The sequence below is a fragment of the Eucalyptus grandis genome, chromosome 2 (genome assembly GCF_016545825.1).
Source record: "Eucalyptus grandis isolate ANBG69807.140 chromosome 2, ASM1654582v1, whole genome shotgun sequence".
In the NCBI taxonomy this organism is placed as follows: Eukaryota; Viridiplantae; Streptophyta; class Magnoliopsida; order Myrtales; family Myrtaceae; genus Eucalyptus; species Eucalyptus grandis.
The window spans coordinates 14014003-14041468 of NC_052613.1; the positions used below are offsets into that span (position 1 = coordinate 14014003).

General features: G+C 39.7%; 2 protein-coding genes and 2 pseudogenes across 3 annotated transcripts; all 4 read right to left on the reverse strand.

The window, feature by feature from the left end:
- Window positions 1-1334: 1334 nt before the first annotated feature.
- On the reverse strand, window positions 1335-4023 carry LOC120290520 (annotated as a pseudogene).
- Window positions 4024-7544: 3521 nt separating this feature from the next.
- On the reverse strand, window positions 7545-11866 carry LOC104427395 (annotated as a pseudogene).
- A 5688-nt stretch (window positions 11867-17554) lies between these two features.
- LOC104425291 (dehydrin HIRD11) lies at window positions 17555-18313 on the reverse strand. Of its 2 annotated transcripts, none has more exons than XM_010037943.3 (2): window positions 17883-18313; window positions 17555-17748 (listed from the first exon to the last, which is right to left on the reverse strand). In XM_010037943.3, the coding sequence occupies exon 1, from the start codon at window positions 18217-18219 to the stop codon at window positions 17905-17907; it is 315 nt and encodes a 104-aa protein (XP_010036245.1). In that variant the 5' UTR covers window positions 18220-18313; the 3' UTR covers window positions 17555-17748; window positions 17883-17904. The 2 variants fall into 2 exon arrangements, with proteins under 2 accessions (XP_010036245.1, XP_039161758.1); XM_039305824.1 differs by having other exon boundaries at window positions 17594-17775.
- A 2712-nt stretch (window positions 18314-21025) lies between these two features.
- LOC104425292 (co-chaperone protein p23-2) lies at window positions 21026-26075 on the reverse strand. Its single transcript, XM_010037945.3, has 6 exons — window positions 25880-26075; window positions 25211-25394; window positions 24033-24189; window positions 22387-22418; window positions 22249-22294; window positions 21026-21523 (listed from the first exon to the last, which is right to left on the reverse strand). Exons 1-6 carry the CDS (start codon window positions 25882-25884, stop codon window positions 21489-21491), a joined length of 459 nt encoding a protein of 152 aa, XP_010036247.1. The 5' UTR covers window positions 25885-26075; the 3' UTR covers window positions 21026-21488.
- Window positions 26076-27466: the final 1391 nt, after the last annotated feature.

The window sequence follows — 27466 nt, forward strand, 5'->3', positions numbered from 1 at the left end:
AAGTGAAAGATATTTTCCGAATGTTACTATGAAAGGAAGAAGCTCTGATTTGAATACTTAATGTGAAATTTGAAATTTTACTTGTCAACTCCAAACAAAAAAAAAATGATAACAATTTTTTTGGCATCGAAACAGTCGTTCCATCGCCAATACATCATTAGGCTCCTTAAATTTTTCAAGAAACAAGAAATTAAATTGACAGGTTGTTCCATTTTTTAAAGCTTCCATGTCTTACCTATTTATCAGAAAATGGCAGAACTGTATATGGACAATAGCCATGTCAGTCGGCTTGTGTTTCCGATGCAATTATTCAGAGAACGTATCACTATTCAACTTAGAATAGGAAAAATGTTGTTTTCCCTCCTGATTTTAACTCTTTTACGTCAGGCTGATTAAGTTTTGAATAGTGAGATTTTGTAAGACTTTGAATGTATATTTGTCTATTTGGATCAAGTTTTTACAAATAATGCTAATTTATAATCACCACCTATGCATGACTACTATGGATTAGTGGAGTGGTCCAAACAAGGATGCACTTAGAAGCAAGTAAAGCTCGGATGAATGAATAAAAATCCACACTCTTTGTATTCAGATTAGGTTTTTTCTGTTCCTTCTGGCAGAAGTTTTAAGAGGAGGTCAAGCAGATCAAATTTTATGGATACTAACATTAGCTTGACTTATTGCATTTATTGCTTTTGACCAGGTGGAAAGAAACCATAGAAACCATAAGAATATAACAGCTATTTTGAATTTGACGGGAATATAACGTATGATTAGTCCATGACATGAGTACAAGCTTAACTCAGCACAGCCTTAACCTTTGCGATGGCCAATTCGTTATCCTGAGTCTCGACAGAGCCTATACAGCAATTCAAATGTTACAGTTTTGCGCTGCAGCACATCGAGTCAAGTATCTTGCGCTACCCTCGAGCTCAGCACTCGGAACTACAACCAATAGATTTTATAGATGATATGTTCATACATGGACGAGCTAGTTTTAAGATCGCCATATCATTTAGCAGCCAATGCATTCGGCAGCAGATATCGTGTCTTCAAATGAAACAGCAGGAAAGTTCGTTTCGAAGGGACGGTACCCACAAAAAGAGAAATTGAAAGCAGGACGTCCATGCACAAGAAGGTAATAATAATTTATTCATTATCTATATCCTTATATTCGCACCACATGTTCTGGGGGAGAGGGTACAAGGACAAAACTAATATACTCCAAAGAGTATGACTCCTAACATTCCATAGAGAAACTCAATTATTGGATCAGTGATAGAAGACAGGAATATTCCCTCGTGTAGGAAGGATCAATTGACAAGGGAAGTTACTCATACTTTTTCTTTTTTAGCATGGGCAAGTTCAGTGCGGAGGAGCTCACCAGCAGCAACGCAGATCTTGAGCGCAAGCTTGGCCCTTACGAGTCTTGAGCAAAAACTCAGGATTAAACCACAACATGTTTGTTGCGAGCATCTTAGTGGCTCTGTCAGCAATCTCTTCAGCTGATGGCATTATGAGAGAGTGGATGTCATAGACACTGGGACCAATCCCAGTAACAAACTCAACTCCCTTGCAAAAAACAGAGAGAAGCTTCTCATCAAAGGCAGAGTTCTCAATTGTGATGATGTCGGCATCCATGTCGATGATGTGTATGATGTCGCTGAAGTGGGAGTACAAGCGAGTGTGGATCTGCCAATCAATAACAGCCACCAAGTGAAATCAGTATCCGTGGGAAATGGATCTTCACACGTAGGAAAAGGAAAAGAAAGAAAAAGAAGGAATGGAGCTTATGAAGGAACCTGGTTCCTGGTTAGTATCCTTGACACCAAGAGTGGACAGCCCAATTCAAATAGAAAGATTATTCAAACTTTCTCAGTGGCAGACCCTCTCGCAAAGCTGCTTCATCAATTTGAATAACATTAATCCCTGCCTTCTCAAGATCCTCGACTTCGTCCTTGATGGCCAAGGCAATTTGATAGCAAGTTTTGAGCCTGTGAAATAGTCCTGAAAGAAGAAAAAAAGATTGTGTTCTTTGATCAATCCCATGTACACATGAAGTTCACATTCTTCTGTACCTGGGTTGGTCATTTCGAACAAAGGACCAACTTAGAATGGGGATAGGGCCTGTAAGCATTCCCTTCATCGGGCGAGCAGTCATGCTCTAGGCCATGGTGGACCAAAAGACAGTCATTGGCTTGGGGTGGCTCACATCACCATAGATGATGGGTGGTTTCACACAACAAGATCCATAAGATTGCCCCCACCCGTTAACGGTGAAAGCCAAATCAGACAACTGCTCCCCAAAGTATTCAACCATATCGTTCCTCTGCATTGGACACACGAGGATCAAGATGTTGAAGAACGAAACATAGCTCATCAAATATCTATCTATCAATTCTACGTAATCTGTCCTAATTACAATACCAGATTAAAACACTGTCTTACCTCAGGCTCCTCATGAACCAAGACATCTATGTCAAGCTCCTGTTGAAGCTTGACAACTTTCTTAATTTCCTCCTAGATGGCCTCAACATATTCTTCCCAAGACATCCTATAATGAAGTGCAGTCAAGAGGACCAATGAGGGTCATAACAAAATGGATAAAATCCCCATCTCATATCTATCAACTTTTACTTAGAAAAGAGAGATCTAGTTTGCTCGGTGCCTTCCCATGTTAAAAATGATTAATGGCGCCGCACTCTTCTTCCGCAGGTTTCCATTTCGAGCGGAAAGTACAAACAACGTTTGCCTGAATATTATTCTATATATGGGGCAAAAGATAAAATAAAAATCAATTAGCTAATCACGTAGTTTTCGAATTTTTTTTAAGATTCGATGAATGAATTATGGGTCTATCCGGGTTGCCAGCGTAAGGTGCCGCGTCATGGCTCCTGCCAATCCCGATTAATTATAATGCCAAATGGCGTGGAAGGCAATTACAATAATCGGGCCGCGTGACATCAGCCATCGCGTCATAAATGGAGTTACGCACTCATGTACCAGTAGGGGTGTGCAACCGGACCGGGTTTACCCGGTTCCCGGTCCAACCCACCCGAAAAACAGGGTCGAGAACCGGTTCCGGTTGAAACCGATCCGGGAACCGGTTCCGAGGGATTACCCACTGAGAACCGGATCGACCGGACCAGTTTGGGAACCTGTTTGAGAACCGGTTTTTAAGGTAGCCCAAGATCCAAAACCGGTTTTTCGTCCAGAGATTATAGGAGACTGGCATGTCTCAAGCAAAACTTTCCGTATGTCCCAGTGACGACTTTAACTGCAACTACCACTCAGTCAGTTCGTAAGGTACTAGAATTACATAATCGCCTGATTATGTTGGAATAATCTGTCTATTTTGATTAAATTATACATCCATTATGGGATATCCTAAAAGCTGTTCGGGTTCCCCATGCTCTTGTTCTTGAGACAAGCTTTGACAGAACAAATCTAAAATATAGAACAAATCTAAAATATGAGGTCATAGCTAAGACCAAGGAACCACAGAAGCGGCATGGTGAACTCAAATCAGATAATCCATATTCATGGTAATATGCATTGCGTTATTGAGATAAACTGTAACCGGCCGTTCTACCGCAGAACGGGCAAGCCTTTGAAGAAGAGTAGACTTCTAGCCTTTTGTTTTTCCTGAAAAGTAGTTTAACCTTTGCTACAATGGTGGATGTGCTTATGTTGATCGAGAGTGTAAACGCTTTATCTTACATATGAGTGATGTACAACAATTTTTAATGCAAAACGAGTTCCAATATAAACAAGTTAATCTTGTTCACAGACCGAAAAAATAAAGTGGGTCGGGAATAGGGACCAATGCAAACGGGGTTGGGTACGGAGTTAAAAAAAAAAAAAAAAAAAAAAACCAGGTTATAACAAGATCGGTATAGAGTCGGGTCTCGGATTTCCCACATGGGCCCGATCACCCTTATGTACCAACACCGGCAACTTACAGTCAAATATCCGCAGCGGTGGGGCCTGCCAAGCGAACCTTATCTCCCTTTCGTACTGCATTGGGGGTCCAGCTGATTAAAGGGCGTGCAAGAGCATTTGTCAAGTCACACAATTTTCTTCGGTGAGGACCCACGAACCTCCTGTCATGACGCTAATCAAAATAGAATACAGATTTCTCCGGCTGTCAAAGCATATAAATTACAAGTAATTCCACATAACAAATGATGCTCAAAGATATTCAATGCGTGGAAGAAGGTAGGTGGCTTTCGGTGGAGCGGGACCGGTTTAGGGTTTTTCTTTTGCATGGTTGAGGTTTAGACGCTGTCTCTCTGGGGCGGGCGGCGGTCTTCTCGGGTCTTGGCTGAATGAGCGGGTCCCGCTCCCCCGCAAACACATGCTATTTTTGTCCGTATCTCCATTCGCCAAACAAAATGGCTGGATATTTTCAAGTAACAATGGCATTTTAATCTCCTCCCTTAATGAACATAAGCTATTGCTCAGTAAATTAATTAGCACGAACCCATCTTATTAAGTTGTAGTATTTTCCTCCCAACAAACGAATTACAGGTAAGTCGAAATTCATATAACTCTAGATAGTCCGTATGCATCGTGAAATCACGAAGCGACAACCATTGCCCAAACCCCCGCCCCTTTCCCTCTCTCTCTCTATCTGCAACATAGGAAAATACATATGTATATACATCACATATTTAATAATAATATTTGGAAAAGTAAAGAAGATCACGTGCAGAACATTTGAGGAGACTCCCCTTGATGAGCGAGGCGAGGCGGGGGGACCCACCAACAAATTGACTAAAACGATAAGTCCTTGTCCAACTGGAAAGGAGCTTTAAAGGAGGGGAAAACCAAGGTCACGATCGAGAGGGACGTCCGCTTGCCATTTCATTTGGTAGAAAATATTGGTTAGGCTGAGGTCTCCTTCACTCGCTACTCCCCACGTGTCCCGCGGTTGGCCATTAAGAATAGGGCAGTCCGATGATGTTACTGTTTATGATCGCTTCCCCATTAAGAATATTGGTCATATGGCATGATTCGATCGAAAGGGACCTTCTCTCTCTTTCCCCACTCACCTTAGTCTGTTTGCATCTCGAAATTGTGTCGTGATCCCCATCACCACCATATCACCATTGCTCTCTCTCGTTCAATGTGCCCGCGCACATAAATGTAAGTGAGGAAGGCAAGAAAGGATGGGAAAATATATAATGTATATATTTGGAAGAGTATACAAGATTACGTGCTCGGAGCAATTTTACCAAGATGATTGAATTGCTTAGTTTTTTTTTTTTTTTGGGCCACCAGCACATTTGACTAATCCGGCAATGTACTAACGAGAAAAGGTGCACCCCTCCAACACGTTGAAAAACATGCCGATTTCACCTCAAACAAAAGGCCTACATGAAGGGATCGAAGTAACTTTGAAGATGGCTGGAAATTCCGAGCTTGCATTCTCGCTGGGTCGCAACATACATTTTAGCCTTCACTTATGCGATGTTTGTCTTCATATTGTAATTCTACGCAAGAGGAGACGGGATTGTAGGGTTGTATGGGTGCTTGTACTCGTAGAGTCATCTTATGGATTTCTTGTAGTGGGAGCACCTTCTACAAACCGTAAAGTCTCGGCGATTGCTCAATGGATTTGAATCTTGTTCATGACTATTAGATTTGAACGAGTGAAGTGTGCCAAGTGGAAGCCTAAACCACTAGGAATTTGTCTTGTAATGTTGTTGATCTCTTTAATTTTTTTTAAATATATGTCTAATAGAAGTTACTACATCTGAATAATTAATCTCCTTCTACAAAAGCACATACTCATATATTTAATTAAAGAGTTTTAAATTTCTTAAAATAATCAACCACCCCTTGTTAGTTGCGGTTTTAGTCATTTCAATTTGTATGAGAGCACATTACTCAAAGTTTTAGAAGTGTGATATCTCGAGAGCAAAAAGATCATTATGGCTCACATCATAGGAGCATCCTTTAGTGAAGACAATCCATTTCAAGACCATAAATGCACGATGAATCTAACTATATCTATTGAAAATATAGAATGAAATTTTTTATAGAATCCATACATGGACTACAATATGTAAAAAGTCATCGAGAATGGACCATACATACCAATGCCGAGAATTCCAACACCTTCGTTTGCAACAACAATTACTTCTACAACAACATTTCCACCTCCAGCACCCAAATTTAATAGGTATGATATGATACTTGGATCATGTGAAGACACAAGTTGCTTCTTAACCATTGCACTCACCCTTTCTTTTTCCCCAATTTTTGTCTTATCAAGATCCCATTGATTGTGTTTATACGTGTCATTACTTAACGTGGTGTCCTTAACCCCAGTCGTTTATCCATAGCCTTGCCTTAAGAATCTTCAAAGACAAAATGATAGAAGAGTAAGTAAATATTTAAGGAAAAGAAAAAGAGAAATGAAAAAAAAATCTTCGCACAGTGTTTTGAATTAGGGGATGGTGAAGAAGGAAGTGGGACCCACACCCGAACGCATGAGAGATCAAGGATAAATAATGAGGGGGCCCACTTTAAATGTACTCCTTCATGCACTAGATTGCTGTTATTATTATTATTATTTACAAATTCTTTTGGCCATTTCATTGCCCTTATTTACTTCGGGAGACGGTCCCCAGGTCGGTGTCCCCGACATCTTCCATCGTGCTAGGCGATGAGAGGCGACCACAACATAGACATTGATTGGCCTTCTCAATTTGACCAGACCATTCCTTTTTTGTCTCGTTCATGGACTATGTCCCAACGACCCTCAAGATCGTGCGTGATGCCACAATGCTGCAGCAAGAAATTTCGAACCAGGAGAATCCTTACTGACTTTGAGGGAGAAGACACTAATAATTTCTGAATTGTCTCATACCATCTTTTAATTTTAAATTTATTTAGTATGATCCCTGAATTATTGATAAATATTTAATATAATCCTTTAGTTTACTCATACGATAAGTCAAACCTTATATATTGAGTTTGATTTTTAAAAAAGATGAGTCAATATGTTCATTTTCTTTTGTTTTACTAGTTAGAAAAGGGAAAGAAAAAAATTAGGGCATTTACATGTCCATTATTACTTGATAACATAGATTATTACATCATTGATTTAAGATAAATATCTTACTTCGACAATCCATGATTTTGCTAACTTTAATTAATGGAATGACAACAGTGAATATCTTCATATAGTCTAATAGGGGTGAGCGGTTCCAAAATTTTTACAGTTTCCTCATTTTTTGGTGTTTGCAACTTATCCGTTGGAATATGTTTCTCATTTTTTTTGAATTCGAAACTTGTTTTGCATACCCTGAAACCTAAAATCTACCTTATCACAAGTTTCAGGGTTTAGTTCCATAATCTAACAGAGAAAGCATTGTGAACTTCAATACATCAAGCTTGTGATGACTGTCTAACACTTTAAGATCAAGCATCGAAAATGAAAACTTTATAATCAACTTAAGCAATGATTTTTTTTCAAGCACGAGCTAAAGAGGATATTAAAAAAGGGAAGAACAACCTAAATAGGAGCGAGAGCGAACCAGGACTATGACTCCTCACATTCCATAAAGAAACTCACTCACTGGATCAATAATATGACGGGAATACACCCTTATATGAAAGAAGAATTGACTGATGAGTAAGTTACTCAAACTTTTCTTTTTTAGCTTCGGCAAGTCGGGTGCAGAGGAGCTCGGCAGCAGCAACAAAGGTCTTGAGCGCAAGCTTGACCCCAGTGTGTTTACGAGTTTTGAGTACAAAGTCAGGGTTAAACCACAATACATTTGTTGTGAGCATCTTGGTGGTTCTGTCAGCAATCTCTTCAGCTGAAGGTATCATGAGAGAGTTGATATCATAGACACTGGGGCCAATCCCAGCACCATATTGGACTCCCTTGCGGAAAACTGAGAGGAGCTTCTCATCAGAGCCAGAGTTCTCCCTTGTGATGACGTCGGCATCCATGTTGATGATTGAGAGGATGATATCGTTGAAGTGGGAGTAGCACAAGTGAGTGTGGATCTACCAATCAATAACAGGCACCAAGTGAAATCAGTATACGTGGGAAACAGATCTTCCCACATAAGAGAGAGAGAAGAAAGGAAAAAAAGCAATGGAGCTATGAAGGAACCTGGGTAGTATCCTTGACGCCACAGTGAGTGATTCTAAAAGAGTGGACAGCCCAATCCAAGTATAGAGATTGTTCAGACTTTCTCAGTGGCAAACTCTCTCTCAAAGCTGCCTCATCAATTTGAATAATATTAATCCCTGCCTTCTCAAGATCCTCGACTTCGTCCTTGATGGCCAAGGCGATTTGATAGCAAGTTTCAAACCTGTGAAATAAATATCTATTATTCTAGCCCCAAAAGGAGAAATAAAAATTTTGTTCTTTCATTGATCCCGTGTACACAGGAAGGTCACTTTCTTCCATACCTGGGTTGGTCATTTCGGACAAAGGAACAGTTGAGAATGGTGGTAGGGCCTGTAAGCATTCCCTTCATTGGGCGAGCAGTCATGCTCTGGGCTGTGGTGGACCAGAAGAGAGTCATTGGCTTGGGGCGGCTCACATCACCATAGATGATGGATGGTTTCACACAATGAGATCCATAAGATTGCACCCACCCATTCACGGTCAAAGCAAAACCCGACAACTGGTCCGCAAAGTATTCAACCATACCGTTCCTCTGTATTGGATACATCCAGATCAAAACGTTAAAGAAAGAAAACATAGTTCATAAGATGCTACCTATTTATCCAACATAGTCTGTCTTAATTACAATGCCAGATTCAAAGACTGTCTTACCTCAGGCTCCCCATGAACCAAGACATCTATGTCAAGCTCCTCTTGAAGCTTGACAACTTTGTTAATCTCCTCCTTGATGGCCTTAACATATTCTTCCTCAGAGATCCTATAACGAAGTGCAGTCAGTGGACCAATGAGGGTCATAACAAAAAGGATAATGGCCCCGTGTCACATGCATCATTGTTTAATTAGAAAAGAAATATCTAGTTTACTCACTTTTGTCCTTGTACTCACGTGCACTCTTCTGAGTTCCTCAGTCTGAGGGAAGGAGCCAATGATGGTTGTTGGGATGACTGGCAAATTAAGCTTCGTTTGCTGAGGACCAAGTCTAGCACTCACAGTTGTGGCACGGCGATGATCAGAGCCCCTCAATGCAGCAGCCTGAGAGAGACAAGGATATCACGAGTTCAAGACACCAGTAATATATTCTAATTGCTATTTTAGGAACGCATAAAAAATAAAGGGTAACTTAGTAGAGGAACATACAGCCTTTTGGACAGCTTCGTTTGTGACTCTTGGAGAGGACTTTCTTGATGCCTGAGCAGCAGCATTAGCTGAGAAGAATGCCTGAAAACAGAGCCATCACCAGTAAGCATTGAAATACTCTCTCACAACATTAGTAATCAATACTTTAGAAATTGAACATTATGCTTGACAAACACCCTAGAGGTGCCAGTTAACAGGCCTAGATTACATTAACTCATATTTTGTCGTTGCCATATGTATGTAACTCTGTACAGCCAGTAATTAAAGAGACCCACCACAAGGTAATTGCATTGGTTTCGGCTGATGTCTATTTGGAATAGAGTGGAAGCAAATAATTCTAGAAAATAAGCTAACAATGTGGATTACCACCGCTGCTAAGACTACCTAATACCAACAATGACAGTGTGGGCATAGTATGCCGCTTTTCAGCATCATCCTTAACAAAAGGATAACGGACCGTACCTCGTCCTTTTGTCCAGCCAAAGCCTTGGCCAAAGCATTGACTTCAAGGACCTTCTGAGAAGCAAATGCAAGCCATGACTTGATTTCCTCATCCAACTCAGTCTCGTTAACGAGGTCAACAGCAGTGTGCAAAAGAGAGCAAGAGGTGGAGACCACAACTTTGTCTACAGATAAATAAGGAATTTCAGATATCAACTTAAGGATACATAACATGCAGATCACACTATATTGAAAAACATATGGAGAAAGTAGTACCTTTTCCCACGATGCTCTCGAGAGCACGGAGTGTGCTGAGTGTTTCAGCAAGATCATTGGCCCAGATGTTCCTCCCATCAACAACTCCCGCAAAGAGATACTTATCTGTGGGGAAGCCGCCCTTGATCAAATCAATGGACTTGTTTCCACGGACCAAATCAAATCCAAATCCAGTGACACCCTTCAAAGAGGTAAGAACTTTATATGCCTCAGCAGGAACATCAGCAAAATAGGTTTCGACGAGAACATTCACGCCAGATAGACATGATTCTAGTTCCGAGTATGCTTCAGTGAATGCTTGCAGTTGGTGAGAGTCAAGATCCAACACAAGGGTGGGCTCATCAAGCTGAATCCATGAAGCGCCAGCTGCCTTAAGTTCGGAGACAACTTCCCTGAATGGTTGATCATTGGTCAGGAGGAGTATTCAAAAACTTGGGCAAATGAAAACTACTAGAGAAGAGTTTAATAATATCTTACTTGTAGATGGGAAGTATTTTGCCGAGAAGGGACAGAGGAGAAAAGGTCGTCTCCACACCTTTTGCAGGCTTGGATAGCAGCAGATAGGACACTGGGCCAATAAGGACTGGAACAGTGTCTACTCCAAGCTGGAAATTAGCAAACGAATTACAAAAAAGATAGCTTTAGATAATGCAAAGATTATGTTAAAGCCCCAGGAAGACGAAAATTAAACAAGAAACTACAACCAACTAAAGAGTCAGAATTTGTCGACGAGGACGAGAGCCGAGGGCCGGGGAGCTCGATCGAGATTTAGGGCTGGGCTTGGCCTCGGATCAGCCGCGATCGAGGTCTAGCGAGGCAAGCGGGGGCCTTAGCTGGTCTGCAGGAGCGTCGGGCGACCGTCGTTGGCCCCGGGCCAAGCGTTGCAGAGGATGGGAGTCGGAAGAGGGGAGAGTCAGGGGATGGTCGGGCAGATCCGAGGCTTTCGGCAGTTTCCATCGAGATCGGATGTGGGTCGTCGGGTTGCCGGTGGCGTTGCAGCCAAGGCACGGCGGAGGCGGAGGGGGAGGCGGCGGCTGGGAAAGTAGTGAGACGGGGAAGGGCGGGAGGAGAGAGAAAATTGCAGAGGTAAACATGGAATGCGCTTTTGGAGCATTACTCAAATGGCGTAAACTTTCGACCGAAAAAAAGGAAAAGGCCTAAACCCGATAGCCCCTTGCGATCCGACCCGATTCGTTATCCGGTTTGGGTCGCATGCTTATCGGGTCACTAGAACATAAAACACTTCATTTCTGGGTTGGGCTGAATATAACCCAATCGAACGGGCCGTTGAGAATGAAGAAAACAATAATAAGTCCAGCGTTTTACCTTCTGGGCCTCCTCGTACTCCGTGACAGCCTTGCGAGAAACGTAAGTGAAGTTGACATCAGGGCCCAATTCAGGCACAGTGTATTGGCTGGACCAAAAACGACATGGACGGGGGTTAATTTTAATCATCAAGAACGAAGTAATTTCTACTCGGTTACTAGTCTGAGATCCGTCACCCTTACTAGCTGGTGTCGAACCACTTGGCCATCTCCATCGCAGGGACGGAGGTGTTTCCTCTGGCCATCGAGAAGTAGACGTTGAATCCGATCTTGCCACCGTCCCAACCATATCTGGTGGGAATAGCACCAAGCATCGCGGTAGAATCGAGCACCTGGTCGTAGTATGAGAAGGTGTTGCTGGGAATGTACTTGATGCCGGCGGCAGCCATCTGCTTCAAATAGATGACCTGAGATCAGCCCCCACTTTTTGCAAATCCTTGGCAGTGCTATTTCCATGCCAGAATGATTCCAGGGCAAACTTCAGCTCCCTCGTAGGGCCCATGCGAGGATATCCAACAACGTGGGACGCCATTTTCTCTGGACTATCGAACAAATATCAACTACAGTTAAGTAACTAGTGTAACTCGTTCAGTTACCTAGTCTAAGAATGGAAATGCGAGCGATGCAAGGATCCTACCTCGGTGGAGACCAAACCGGGAATGATGAACTGTAGTCTAATGCAGTGGCGAGAGTGCAACGGATAGAGAGAGGAAGAAGAAAGAGAACGAAGCGATGGAAAGGAAGTGCGGAGGATTGGTGTTTATATAGACCCGAGGTGGGACTAACCCGGGTCCACAACTAATAATGTAAGATGAAAGACAATTTGGGTCTGAAAGAGAACTCTTTACAAAACTTTACAAAACATTGTCTGACGTTGTACACCCCCTCACCCACTCAAATCCTGCTGCCCCGTGCGCACGGGGAGCAGGATAGAGGGGTTTTAGGAGTGAGGTGACGTGGAGGTGGGGCGAGGGGTTGGGGGGTGCACAGTGCGCACGGGGAGCAGGATAGGAGGGAGGGTGGGTGAGGGGGTGTACAACGTCAGACAATGTTTTGTAAAGAGTTCTCTTCAGACCCAAATTGTCTTTCATCTTACATTATTAGTTGTGGACCCGGGTAGTCCCACCTCGGGTCTATATTAACCAATCCTCCGCGGAAGTGGTTTTGACAAACTGGTTTTGGAATTATCTTAGGAGTACGGTCTCGTCTCCGCGAAGACATATGTTAAATAGAAAAGAGGTGGTGGGGTTACACCGCACTGCACCGCACTTCCGACTTATCCTGGGTCGGAGCGTAAGGGTGCGCTCTTAAGGAAATCCCTCCTCGATGCTTCGCCCCCATTTTGCCCTCCCAAAACATGAGAAGGCTATTTTGCCCGTGTCTCCATTCGTCAAACAATAGTATTTTAATAAAGGCATATACCTTGAAAAATCCCAAACTGATACACCCGTTATAAATTTACCCTAAACTATTTTTTTTATAAAAAAACCCCAAACCAAGTACATCTGTCATGACAAATTTACCCCAACTAACTATAAAAACCCTAAACTGATACATTTATGATAAATTTACCCTGCTTAATTTATTCGATCACAAAAAACCCCAAACTGATATATTTGTAACAAATTTACCATCTGCTAAATTGAATTAACATCACAAAAAAAATCACAAAAATTGTAAATTATGGCAAACGGAGTGTAAAATCCCAAATTTGTATACTAGTCAATTGTCACGTGTCATTTAACTTAATAATTTGACAAAAAAAAAAATTTAATGAAAACTAATAAAAGGTGAATTTGTCACAAATGTACCGGTTGAGTTAAATTTGTCAAAAGTATACCAGTTTATGGTTTTTTGTGGTAAAAAAAAAATAGTTTAGGGTAAATTTGTCACAGATGTACCAATTTGGAATTTTTCAGGGTATTAACCCTAAAATAAACCATTTTGTAGTTCCCTTTAAATCTCGCATAATATAATGACGCGGAAGCCTTCACGAAACAGTGGTACATGGTGGGCTATGATATTTGAGTTCGACTTGTCAAACATATGGGTCGGATTGAATTTAGGTCGGATTAAAGATGGTCCGATTTAAATTAATTCATTTAACTCACTGTGACATATTTTCATGTAATATAAATCTAATGACCTAACACGATCATTATAGTCAAAACACTTTCATATTTAACCAAATCAAGGTAAAGTCATACCCAAAACTGAGGTGAGATCGTGGAGCGAGCAAGCACGGGATCAAGTGATAGTGTGGAGAGTTATAAAGATATGTTAGGTCTTAATAAATTGTGAACTCATTTAATATCTATATTGTCCTGAGTTTTATTAATTTAAATCCATTTATTATATATAACTAACCCAAATAGTAACTTAACTCATTAAATATGGATTAAGAAATAAAATTCATGATCCATTACGATGGGTCTAATTTGAATAGAGGTGATTGTTCGATAGATCCCAAGATTGGGCCAAGATTTTTGAATGAGCTTCACTTAGCTAAAATGTAATTTAAGCAAACGTCTTTGTAGACTCGCTGCGATTATTTTACACAATTGATTTAGTTAATGATATATCGTAATGTTAATGGAGAAAACGTATTGCTCCATAAATCAATTATCGCATACCAATCTTAATAAGTTTAATGTTTTCCTCCCAACAAGCAACGTGAAGATAGATCAAAATCTACTCAAGTCCAAATCCACACCACACATGACCGTTCCCACCCCGCCTTTCTTTTTCTCTCCTCTCTCTCTCTCTCTCTCTCTCTCTCTACCCCCCTTTCTTTCTCTCTCTCTCTCTCTCTCTCTCTCTATGACCAAACACGATGACCAATCGTCTTACAATATCTTTTATCTTTTATCTCTTTAACTGCTTTAGTATATATTAAATAGAAGTTACTACACTCGCATAATTTATCTTCTTATACAAAAGCACATTATTATATCTTCCGTCGAAGAGTTTTAATTTTCTTAAAACAACCAATCACCATTGAATGAATAAGACTGGTATCTAAACCTCAATGAAAAATTCAAAAAATCAAATAACCACCAACGGAAATGATCCTAAAATATAAACTTTAGTACTTCAAAAGTTGTGAGTTTTATAATTGTAGAAATTTTATGATGTGATATTAAAGCGTGTGTTTAGTTTGACTTTCAACTACATCAAAAGCCTTGTTCGAATTTCCCGTTGAGGATAAAAATTATATTTAATAAATGATGTGTGAAAGTATTCTAATTCTTAGATGAGTGAAAATCTTTGACTAATGTCCAAAAAAAGTCTGGTTTCATATTAAAAACGGAAATCGCAATTGACACCATCTCTCCTAAGTCCTAAATATGATTTTATTTATTTATTTATTTAACATCCGCCCTTCCAAAAGCAGATTCTCTTTTTAATTTCCAGTTAAAGCTACTAAGTACAAACAATTAAAGATAGCTTTAATCCAAAAATTGACTGATAATTTATATTAGAAGATACTAAAAAACACTCGTTCCATAAATTGAATGAAAAATACGACAAAATAGTCAGAATGGTATGGACTCCACAAATGATAGAACATTTTCATTAAGCTCCGTCTGTCAACAGGAAGGAAGAACAAAAGGAAAGAACAAAAAAATTTCAATTTTAAAAAATTATCCAAGTCAGTACCAATCATTCTATGTGACACCACCAATGTTCATGTTAGCGATTTTTACTAAAATTGATCGGATTGACTCCAATTGATAAAATATGAAATAATTTAGAAATTAATTAACTTTATCGAAAGGCAAGCGCAATAAATTTGGAACTCTTTGGGATAATTTTCCCATATTAAAAGAAATTAACTTCTTTGGTCCTGATGCTAATCGGACAGATTATAAAATGCAGTGGCAACACGAAGACTCGAATTTCCTTTCTCCGTCTTGCCCTGTTATTTGTCATCATTAACAAGTAGTCCGAGGTTCAAAGCCCCTCTATTAAATCACGACAATATATGCAATCTTAGATACCTTTGCCAGCATATTCTAGCTGGTTTACTCAAGATCTTTCAAGGTATAATCGACAAAAACGCTTAAGCCGACGAAACATATTTCCAAGACCCTTTTTTCCTAACGGCCCAGCACAGGCCCAATCGTGTCAATGGTGGTGCTGTACATCAATCTCAAAGCCTAGTGACACGGCCCACGGACGATCATAATCCAAGAACATCCAAGTGATGAGACTGTGCTAGCTCACGAGCTGCCCATGAACGATCTGTAAATGACCCTTGATCAATGTGAGAGTTGGCCCACGCGCAATGTGGGACAAACCCGTGATCATTAAGCTCTCTTGTGTTAGGCGGCTCTGCCATTTCTTCTTACATGCGCCCCATGAGTCTTCACCAGGCCTAGGGCCATCAAGGAGCCTAATGTACAAACTTGTAATGATGATATAGATTCAAATACCGCCATTGAATTGGAGAAGGGATCAATAGCTGGGATTAGACTCGACCTTGTATAATATGAAACCCTCCCTTTTACTGTATTAAGCTTGATCACAAGTAGAAATACTACACTCCTTTGCTCCATATAGTCCTTATGTTCGAGTGTGGGATCATCTAGCCTATAGAGATCTTGTACTCACTCGCGAAACACTTCATTGTCTTCAAATAAAAAATTATCCAAAAAGTTTTAAACCTATTATATGATAACTAATTCAGTATTTAACCTTTCAATTTTGTCAATTCAATCCTAAATTATTTGACAACTTGTCGATTCAATCCTAAACTTTTCATTTGTGTTTATTTTGTCCTAAACCTTTTAACGAATTACTAATTTAGTCATTATGGCTAATTTTGGCTTAACGTTGATGACTTGGTGGCCTAGTTAGTGCTCGTAGTCTTACGTGACGTGACCAACACTAACATGGAGAAATTTTTAAATTTTTTTTATTTATTGATTGATTTATTATTTTATTTTATTTTTTATTGTTTCCCTCTTTTGGCCATAGAGGCCCTGTGGAGCTTACAACCTCCGCCGGCCACTGAGTAAGGGTTGGTGACCCCACTCAGCCTAGGTAAGGGCATTGTGAGCCCTCACCTAGGCCATCACCACCATAGCAAGGGCGAGCAAGCGCCAGTATGCCATCACCAAATCTTGTGGGGTCGCAACCCTCACTTGCAGCTGGCAAGGGCTACAAATCCCTCACCCATGGTTTGCCCAAGGTCGCCAACCCTTGCTCAATGGTCAATGAAAATTACTAGCAATTGACCAATAGCTAGCGGTTCCACTGATCCTCTATAAAAAAAAAAAAATAAGGGAAAAAGAGAATAAAATATGACAAATCAATAAAAAAATCAATAAAAAAATTATTCACATTAGCACCGGCCATATCATGTAGGATAGTCTATGCTAATTGGGCCAACATGTTAATAACGCTTGGCCAAAATTAGTTTAAAGGATTAAATTAGCAATTCGTTAAAAGATTTAAGACTTAATTGAAAATCGTTAAAAAGTTTAGGATTAAAATGGTACAATTAAAAAAATTAGGATTGATTAGCAAATTACTAAAGTATTTAAGATTGAATTGGCTAACATACAATAAATTTATGACTTTTTGATCAATTTATTGTCTTTGACATATTACATGAAGATTTTTATTTTTTTCAGTGTAAGGATTACGTCCATCAAACAATTCATCGAGTGGTGATAATAAATGCCTAATTGGGTAATGAGAGGTCTCACATGGATTCGATCTACTATGAATTCAATCATTGGATAAAGTGAGATTCCCGTGAGTTACAACAATCCAACGGATGAGATTTATTTGGTTCATCAGTACAAAGCTTACTCTATTGCTTTGGGGGAGTCATGGCCCCAAAATCTTAATTTCTAATCCTCATTGCTCTCCAAAAGATTTGGTTGATTCATAGAAATGGCTTAGGCTAGGACGATGGGCCTCCATGCCTCTGCATACATCCATGTCGAAACAATGAATACTCCCGTCGAACATCCAACGATCGATTCCCCATGACATGATTCGTGTTCTTTTCCCCTACCACCATTTCCATCACTTCAAATCTAATCCAAAACCAGCAGACGCATGCTACGGCGGAAACCTTTGTGAGCAAGAACTCATCGAACGGACTACAAATCAAACACGGGTCGAGATAAATCCGAATCACTATTCGCGTGGATTCCATGATGAAACTCATGTCGTAAATTTCCGAAACTCAGTTGGAACGAGAGCGTTACTGAAAAACATTTTATTTGACAAAACACATCAGTCATTACATAAGATGCACGTCCAGCATGTCATCGGACTAAAAGCAAAGCAGCAAATACAAAAGTCCTATCGTTATTTTTTTTTTCCTCTAATATGATTAGACTGGACGAGAAGGACGAATCAACCAGCACGCCCTCGCTCCGATCCGACGCCGTTCGCCTGCAAGAACCAAACGCACCCTCAGATCTGACAGATGTACAAAGGGATAAACAGAAACGGCCATCAGTAGGGTAATGATACGTTTCTCTCGATCTATGATGCCTCGGATGAACGGAATGAACGTGAAATATAACCTGACTGCGAAACGGGGGGGCCTCAGTCGCTGTCGCTGCTGCTGCTGTCGTGGCCGTGCCCGTCCTCGTGCTTCTTGTCCTTCTTCTTCTTCTTGTCCTTCTTCTCGTGACCCTCCTTGTCATGCTGGTCGCTGCCGCCGTGAATCTTGTCCTTGATCTTGTCGGAGAAGCCTCCCTTGTGCTCCTCCTTGTGCTCGCCCTTGTGCTCGCCTTCCTTGTGGCCTTCTCCCATGTGGAGGGTGTGCTCGCCCTTGTGCTCCTCCTTCTTGTGCTCGCCTTCCTTGTTGCCTCCTCCCATGTGAAGGGTCTCCTCGATCTTGTGGATGATTCCCGCCATTCTCTTTTCTCCTTCTTCTTCTTCTTCTTCTTCTCGCTCTATATGGGTTTGATCCGATGAGAAGAAAGATGGGATTTGATTCTGGTTTGCCCTGGGCTGGCTCCCCTATTTATAGGCGGAAGCGAGTGCTCAAAACGGAGAAAGAAGAAGACGACGACGCCGTAGGAGGAAGATATCACGAGCCTTATCCTATCTTATTTTTCGGAAAACTTATGTTTTTAAATATCATCATCCGTGGTGACTACGCGTACACGGCGTGTAGTTACAGATAGGGTAGATTCTCGACAAATAATATATTTCCAAAAAAGAAAGAGAACACGCTTGATAATTTTTTGGAGAATTTTGGTTTTTGTAATTTCACGCTCATTTGAGTTGAATGTACATGAGAATTTGCCGCATGTGATATTCCACGCGGAAGCTGTCCCATCCACGGGACAAACGTAGCACCACGGTTGATTAAAATGCAAGCATTTCTTCTTTATCTAGCCAAATTGATAATTTTCAAAGGATAAGGGATCCAAGATGTCGATTTTTAGAGGACTTTGCTATCGTGATTGATTTTCATATTGGAATTTTGTTAATCAAAATCTCGGAAACACCTGTCAAATGCATTTCATTTGGGACAATCAGGGTGTCGAGGCGCCAATCGGTCATGCCACGAGATAGAATATTTCAGGTAAAGTGTAGATGTCGGTAAGCGATAAATATATAATCTTCCGATTTCTTTTATTGGTGCGAAATCTGTGGATGTAGACAACGCTCGCGCGCATCCGACACGTGTAAAGACATCGTCCGGACTGAACGCTGCTCTCTCTCTCTTCCTTCCGCTTTCGGAAAGTTGTCGAGAACGCGTCAACTTTAGATTGTGGTTGCCGACAGTTTCAGAGGAAGATTTTTATTTCCCGCAACTTGGAGCAATTCTTTTTCTTTCCTATTATTTATTTAGATGACCTATTATTCTATAAATAATCGGGAAAATTAAAACGATGCTAGGAAACTTTTGGAAAATTAGAAGGGAAGCAAAGCATTGCTTAAGAGAAGCACGTGAAATTCTAAATAAATATTCAAGATATTCGACACTTAATGAAAATTCCTCAAACAATTATTTAAAAATCAAACATTTCTCAAACATTGCAAATTAAACTAAAAAATAAACTGAAAAATAAATGAAATAATAAAGGACAAAAATTCACGCATTCAATCCGAGTGTCGTACTTATATCCGCATGAGGAGTCAATAATAATAAATAGTTAATTATAATAAAAAAATCACAATTAAAATCGTCCTACATATTCAAGTATTTTCATATATAAATTAAACTCAAACTTAAATATTTACAAATAAAACAACTCAATTAAATATAAGATTATTGCACAAAATCATCGGAAGCCTTTTCACACGGGCGAAAATCAAGAACGTTAGGAATCCACAAACTTTTTCTTTTATATGTTCACACCGCTACAACGGGAGAGAACAAAAGCGACAAAGCAAACCCTTGCTTTTGTTCCTTTCTCTCTTTACCCTTGGATAAGTCAAAAAAACAAACTCTTTGGACCAAAGTAAGTCCTAAAACTGCTTCGTCAGCCTGAAGAAAAATGCGAATCTCGACAACCTTAGGATATTAACAATCAAGAGGGTACTTTTTCCTTGAGGAAGAAAAAGATACAGAGGGAATTGATGAAGTTGGACATGTCAGCACTAATATGTTAAAAAAAAAGAAGCAATCCTATCAGCCTATTAAGATTATCAGACAAGCAGGATGGCCCCAATTTGGAGCTTTATATGGTGAAGTTACCTATAATAGACACTAATGATCCATGCACTACCCCACTTTACAAGAGGGAGAATTACCAAAAATTTCTAAACTTATCGCAATCGTGTCAATTCAGTCATATTTTTTTTTTCCAATTTAGTCATAAAAATTTTATAATTGTATCAACTCAATTCACCCAATCAATTTTAGCTAGCCAATGCCCACCATTTGACTAGTGCTAATGTAGCGATTTTTTAAAATAATTTTTTATTTTTCCTTTTATTTTTCCTCTTCTTCCTTCAGGATAATTCACAGGGTCCACCGCACAAGTGAAAGATTGATCTTCTTCTTTTTACTTATTTCTTATTCAATCAATATTGCATATTGATCCAGACGAGTTGAATTTGGTAAACACCTCAAATTCAAGACATAATTTAACAATATGACAAGTGCTCTCAAGTTGGGACACCATGAGAGCGTGATTCTCAAATATAAATTGAAATTACAAGTACTAATGAATAAATATAATAAAATAAAAATCATTTTAAATGTGCCTTATCCTCTTTAAATTTAGTTTAGAGTCGGATTCTGCTATTTGTCTCAGTAGATCGATCGTGGGCATGACGGCCTGCATAAGCTCTCACGAACCCACAAGCTTAAATCATATTCGGACAAATTTAAATAAGACTATCAAAGCGTCACAAGATTTATGACAAATTTGTTTAGCTTCAGCAAATTCTCCAAAAGTTTGTATAGCGTGAATTCACGTATCAAATTTTATATATGTTGTGAAAATTTCAAATGATGTGTATTAGGAAAAGTCAGCGCATCTGTCTTGAGATTAAGATCAAGCAAAAAATAAAAATAAAATGACTATCCAAACACACCCATATTTGAGAAAAGATAAAAAGTAAAAATCAATCCAAACACATGCTTACGGAATTCGAGTACATGATCGTAATGCTAATTTGCTCACGAGCATCTAATACTGGCGAAGGCAGGGGCTGTAAATACCAAGTGGAGGACAGGTTTACGGCAAAGGAAACGAGCATATGACCAAACACCAGTTCATTATTTCCTTTCGTTTTCTTGGCCAAACCAGCTGATTAGGGCAGAAAATTAATCAGCCAAATAAATTTCATCCTAGTGGATGATAGCATATAGAGCAACTAGAGTATCAAGTTAGGTCCAGTTCATGCATTAGTTACTTGTTAGCAAAGTCGGCACAGATCAACATCAGAGCGGGATCGTTGATCGGGGGAGACTGGAGACAAAATGCGCCGAAGCTACCAGAGCAATAAGACCTCCCTTAATAGCGGCTGGATCAATACTCAAGTACTCACATGCAAAACGAAGTCGATAGTAATGATCTAGATTGGCTGAGACTGTAGACAACCTGATGGGCTAAGCTGCAAGCATCCATGAGTTCTACTGGTTGCTTCCTATTATATGCCGAACCTCCTCAAGTGCACCAAACAGTGCATACCGGAGATGGACCTCTCGCGCTACTTCTTTACTAATTTCCTCTAGCCTTCTCCAAGTCAGGAAGATCTGCAAAACAGGGTGGTGCATGATTAGAAATGAATAACTTCGTCCTCTTGTCCAGGTGAACCAGCAGTAGCAATCAAGGCTAAGGGAAAGGCCATTGTTGACTAACAGCGATAATGGAGCAAAGGTCACAATACAGATTCTTTCCTTTATCATATGATAGAGAAGGATTGGCTTATTCAGACACAAGCAATCGCAGTAGGTACACATGCACCTACATATTTAAGTAAAAAGCAAACAAGTTCCTCAACTAGACAAAAAACTCAACTTGCCACACAAGCAATTGCAGTAGGTACACATGCACCTACATATTTAAGTAAAAAGCAAACAAGTTCCTCAACTAGACAAAAAACTCAACTTGCCACTGCTTAATAAAGCTCAAAGAAGCAGAGAAAAGCTGACCATTACTGCAAGATCTTAACATTTAAAATTAACAATCAATACTAAACATACCAAAACTTGTCTACTAAGCGATGGGGCAAAACTTGTTGGACAAGTTGGCACTCTAACTCAAATAATCACTTATAGAGTATCACATTACTAAGTAAACCAATCTAGTAAACTGGTTTCAGCATCTCTAGCAGTGCTCTAAACTGCAAATGCATATGGATTTTGTGAAGTGCAAAAGCAAAAGAATTTTTTCAACAAAAACACAATATGCAAACAATAACATTTCAGTAATTTACGAGTAACTTCATTATAATAGAACAAAGTTCTGTTGAACTCACAGAGCATTCCTCCATCATCACTGCTTTCATCATCTTCACCTCCATACTGCAACAGAACAAATAACATGATAAGTTTGTCTACCCTATGAAATATATTCAGGCAGATGAGTGAAACAAAGTAAGAGCCCATCAAATTACCGTAGCATCATCGCCATCAGATCCTAAATCAGCTGGCCAAAAAAGTAAAAAGAGAGAGAGAATTCAGATGAGTGAAACATCCATTGAATAATCAAACCAGTTCATGGATGCAACATGCAATATTTAACTTCATAGCAATAGCAACCTAAAGGCCCCAGAGTAAGCAACATCAAGTTCAGCTCACATGCCATTCTAAACGATACAAGCATTTACATGGATCATAAAGCGGAGTCATTCATATTCTCAATCTCACACTAGATATACTTGAGGAGGAAAGGCCAATATTGGCAGTTAAGGACAAGACTTCCTAAGGCATTTGCATGTGCCAAAAAGCAGTGATATAAGGCCTTTATACAAGGAAAAAAACTCAAAACGTCAAGAAACATAACTACACTGTGTAAGCCATGTATAAGCATATGTTTGTGGTCAAAGGAATGTAAAGAATACACCTTTTCAAAACAACAAGAAAATTATGAGTATTCAACCTGGCAATTACATTCAGTTAGGTCAATGAACTTTAAGAAATTTCAATAAGCTTATAAACTCCTGAAGTGCCTTCAACTTGGTCACTGAATTGAATAAGTAATTACTTAGCTCTCAACAGAAGCTACTATGGCAATTTATCCATGTGCCACATGCCATGGCCCAATGACAAAATGGCTCAATTTAAACTTACAAGCACTTCCAAGCATAGGGACTGAACTGAAAGTAGCCTCACTGTTTGGAACTAAAAGAAGTTGTCCCTGATAAAATTTTGCTAATGACAGGCCTTCTTTTTGTATCTAGTAGATAATCCTGGGATATCAATGCTTCCACATTAGAGGATGAATGTCTGAGCTACAGCTATAAAATCCATTCTAAGGAATGTTGGTTTAGAATGATGGGCCTAGAATTACCAACTTGCTTGCAACCGAGAGAGAGAAAGAGAGAGAGACGCATTTAATCACGCGATTTTTATAGCTTTCACTTCCAAAGAAATTCTGAAATCCATCTTCAGTCTTTTACTTCTGTCATCATGCGCTTGGTGCATTATTCTCTATTTCTAAAATACATGGTTTCAACCTTTTTCTCCTCATATTTACTGGAAATGAATGGTCAACAACAGATCCTCTATGAAGTCTACTTTTCTATCTGTGCAGGTGGGTGGGTGCCAGTATATTTACACAGCCAAGAACATGGAAAAGCAACTTTTTTATAAAAACTGTACTTTGTTATTAGAAACTGAAAACAAGGCTAGCAACCAGGCAAATTCTTTCTCTCACTTTTCTTTTGGCAGAAAATATTCTCATCAACAAATGAATCATCACAAGGCACAGCAGGGCCATTTAAAACCCTATAATATTTGTCTCCAGCTATAAATCTTGAATAGGTTGAATGAACAACATCAACAACCAAATGTTATGCCGAAAAGGAAGACGTTCAAAATGAAACAGAAACATGTCATGCAAATAAATACAGGTATATCAGACAACAGCCATCCTATTCCACACAAGACCTTTGACAATTACCCTTCTTTTAAATCTACAATACAGATGCAGATAAGTCTTTGGATGTAGTTCCCAAGCAACAAGACAATCAACTACAAATGTCATAGGTGCTGCCAATAGAGTAAAAAATACCACAGGAGGAATATATTGTGAACTTACAAGATGATTCCTCATCTTCATCACACCATTTGTTCCAGTCAACCTTCAGGTAAGGTGCTGGTTTTTCTTCCGTCTTCAAAAGTCTTTTCCACCAACCTTTCTGCTCTTTCTGGATCGTGCAGAATATATTCCTCAGCCCCATTTTTGTCTTACAACCCTGGTAAAATACGAACGTAACTCAAAGCTTGAGAGCTGAAGGTTCAAGCACAAGAGCCACTGGGTAATAAAACTCTTAAAAAATTCCTCAAAAGCAAAACATTGCATATGATACTCAAAATATAGTATATCAGTATGTCTCGACCACAGCATCTGCATATGGTTTCAGTGGAGCAACTCCAGGAAGTGTCCCAGGGACTAAAAAAAAATGTAAAAAATTACCAGTAGATATGAAATTACCCGAAAAAATTGTTAAGTCTCTTTTTTTGGATAAGTAACAATCATGTCGTCTCTTATGATGGTAATATAGGTAGATGAGAAATGAACAATTTTTCATACTCCCTAAAGGTTTTGCTTATATGCTCATCCCCATATTAAAGATCAAAAACTGGTGTTTTAGATTTTTCTGTCAAAAATTTTACTTGAAGGACTTTCAATTTGTTGCACAGATTATAGTGTCTGCAAGTTCAAAGTTAAACCTCAATTCTGGCAGGGTACCACCACAGTTTCTTTTGGAATTCGGGGTAGAATTTGCATGGTTTATAATTCCCATGACAGCACTTTGAGCAAAGGTTATCAAGTAAGTAGAACTAACTTGTTACTACTTTAGATTATCATATCTGCATAGCTATCCTCTCATGTCCAACATAGCTCCCTTAGCTCAAACTGTCAGCTCTTTTGAACAAAAGTAGTGTGTAAATGTAAAATTGCTTATCATCGACAGACCAAGCAAAGTCCCATCTTTCTACCAAATACAGACCCCTCTAAAAGTCGTATAATGTCCTCCTGGCCAATTGAATTGATTGTTACAAATCAAAAATAGGATACCTGACAATTGACATAGACTATGCATTGCAATGTGAGTTGAGCTAAATGAAATTATGAATAGCTGACCAGTGATTTCTGTATGCTAGGTCAATGGGAACTCTTGGGAAGTAACAAGTAATTAAAAACAACATAAGCTGATGCATATCATCTGAACCTGTAGAAAAAATAAAGCATTAAATGGCATACAGCCCCACCTCCGCCACTATCGCTCCATACAGTTGCAAGCTGAAACTGAAGGGTTCCCCCTGCACCCCAACGGCCGAGAAACTGAACGAACCCTGCTGCTCGCATTTCACCGAGACATCCTTCGCATCGGGCAAAGAAATGGTAAGGTACACCCTGTCTGACCTCTGCGCCCAAAGAACCTCGGGTTGACGACTGCATTCGGAAGCATAAGCACCATCACATGAAATGCCAAAGGAAGCTCTAAATTCATTGCATACAATGTCAAAAAGCCAAAGAGACCTACAAAAACCAACTCCATCAGCGCAACAACACGGAAGAACCGAAACTCTTGTCCTACACAGTGATCCAAAGAGGCCGAACTTTCGCTAGCAACATCATTCACCGTGTATCGCACAATAGAAAAAATCGCATCTTTTCCCGTCTGCTTGCAAAACCTAAGACGCATTCGGTTCGCGAAATGCATATCCGAACCATGAAGGCACCGCAGAACCAGAACCGCTGAAACCGCACAAGAAGAAAAAAGAACACAAACGCAATCGCCGGGAGCTGAAGCCACCCTAATCTGCGAGCGGCTCCGGCGAGGGCGGGGAGCGAGAGGACCGCCTCGTCGACGAACACGGCCGGATTTTCGAAGCACGCGGAGGGAGAGAGCACGATCGCCGGCCGGCGGTTTTTACCTCATTTCCGGCCGCGGATGGAAGGCCGACGGCGAGCGAGACTGGCGCGAGGCGGCCGAGCGCAGCCGGAGGAGGAGGAAGAGGAGAGGGGAGCGGGGAGGAGGGAGGAGGGAGGAGGAGGAGCGCGCAAGTGTCGGCGGCGGCGTCGTATGGGAGCGTCGCTTTCCAGTAAGGAATATCAGCTTCGGGGAGTCAATGGGTCAAACCGTTTGTCCTACATTACTTGGGAATTTCGGCTCTAAAAGATTCTCCGTTGTTGTAACGCAAATTTTTTAAAAAAAATAATATAAAAGGGCAAAAAGCGGCCAAAAAAAAAAAAAAACCAAACCAAATAATATCCATTGCAACAAATTTATCTTAAACTTTTTTATGTGATATAAAAAAGCCCAAACTTATACCTATATAATATTTTTATCTTTTACTGAAGTTTTATCATTAAAAATCGGCCTACATAATAGCAAAAAGCAAATAGTATTAACATGACACGCTAGATAATTTAAGTGAAACAACATTGTTTTTTGCTGAAAAATCATGCAATGGAATTTGAGTGTAGGGTAAATATGTTGCATAAATACAAATCGCAAAAAAGAAAAGTAAGATAAATGCGTTATAGTGGATAGATTGAGTATGATTTTTGGATTCTGAGTTATAGGATACGTAAGGGTAGATTCTAAGTTCAGAAAATTGGGGAACCTATCCCGGTAAGTGCATTGGAACAAATTATTATGTTTTTCTTATTTTATGTTTTTTTGCACAATTCTGCGACATTTCATGATGTCTAATAATGAATATGTAATCTAAAATCATTAGTATAACATTCTATTTCTAGCAATATCTATGATCGAAATTTTTACTTTATTAATATTTCACAATATAATGCGGATGATTCATTAGTCCATCTAAAGATATTGGAAATGCAAAGTTCTTAAGGAGTGCTAAGAGAAATTGGGGCATTTATAGTGGTAAGAGTGAAAATTTTGGAAGAGTTTGTCATAGTAAAGAAGTTCTTCCTTTCTGCATTGGATATTCAACCCACAAACTATAAATATGCTGAAATATGCCATGGCCCTGATACCATAAAATTAGCCTATGATAGGAACTCGGGAAAACAAAAAGGAATTTGTGATAACTATGTTATCTCACACGTATGGTCCTTCGACTGGAGAATAAAGACTATATGCTCGCCCCCAAATTCATTTCCATTTTTTGGCCCTATCATAGGAAATTTTATGATAACAGAATTCCAATGCACGTGTATCATTTAATTAAGAGCATATGTAGAATCTAGACAAATCTTAAAATTGACTATGAAATTTGAGACATGATGTATTTTAGGTTCTTAAGTATGTATAATAAGTTTCAATTTTAAAAATTAAAGAATCAGTTCCGACGGAACATGAAATCACTTATCCTTATATATACGCGCGCGTGAACGTGTGCACGCACGTGCGGAAAACACGGATCACTTGCAGGATCGACGGATTCATTCCGTTCCGAAGTATCTGCACAATCCATATGGGGACGACGCGGTGCCCAAGATAAATTCATTCCTATGTTTATGTATAAAATTTAAGAAGACTAAAAAAT

Bases quoted from the DNA above. Each gene is read 5' to 3' on its own strand.
- LOC104425291 (XM_010037943.3), bottom strand. From the start codon at position 18,219: ATGGCGGGAATCATCCACAAGATCGAGGAGACCCTTCACATGGGAGGA.
- LOC104425292 (XM_010037945.3), bottom strand. The intron at 24,190-25,210 runs GTGGGGCTGTAT...GTATTTTACCAG, and splicing joins ATGGAGCGATAGTGGCGGAG to GGTTGTAAGACAAAAATGGG. The intron at 22,419-24,032 runs GTAAGTTCACAA...TTTTTTGGCCAG, and splicing joins TGAAGATGAGGAATCATCTT to CTGATTTAGGATCTGATGGC.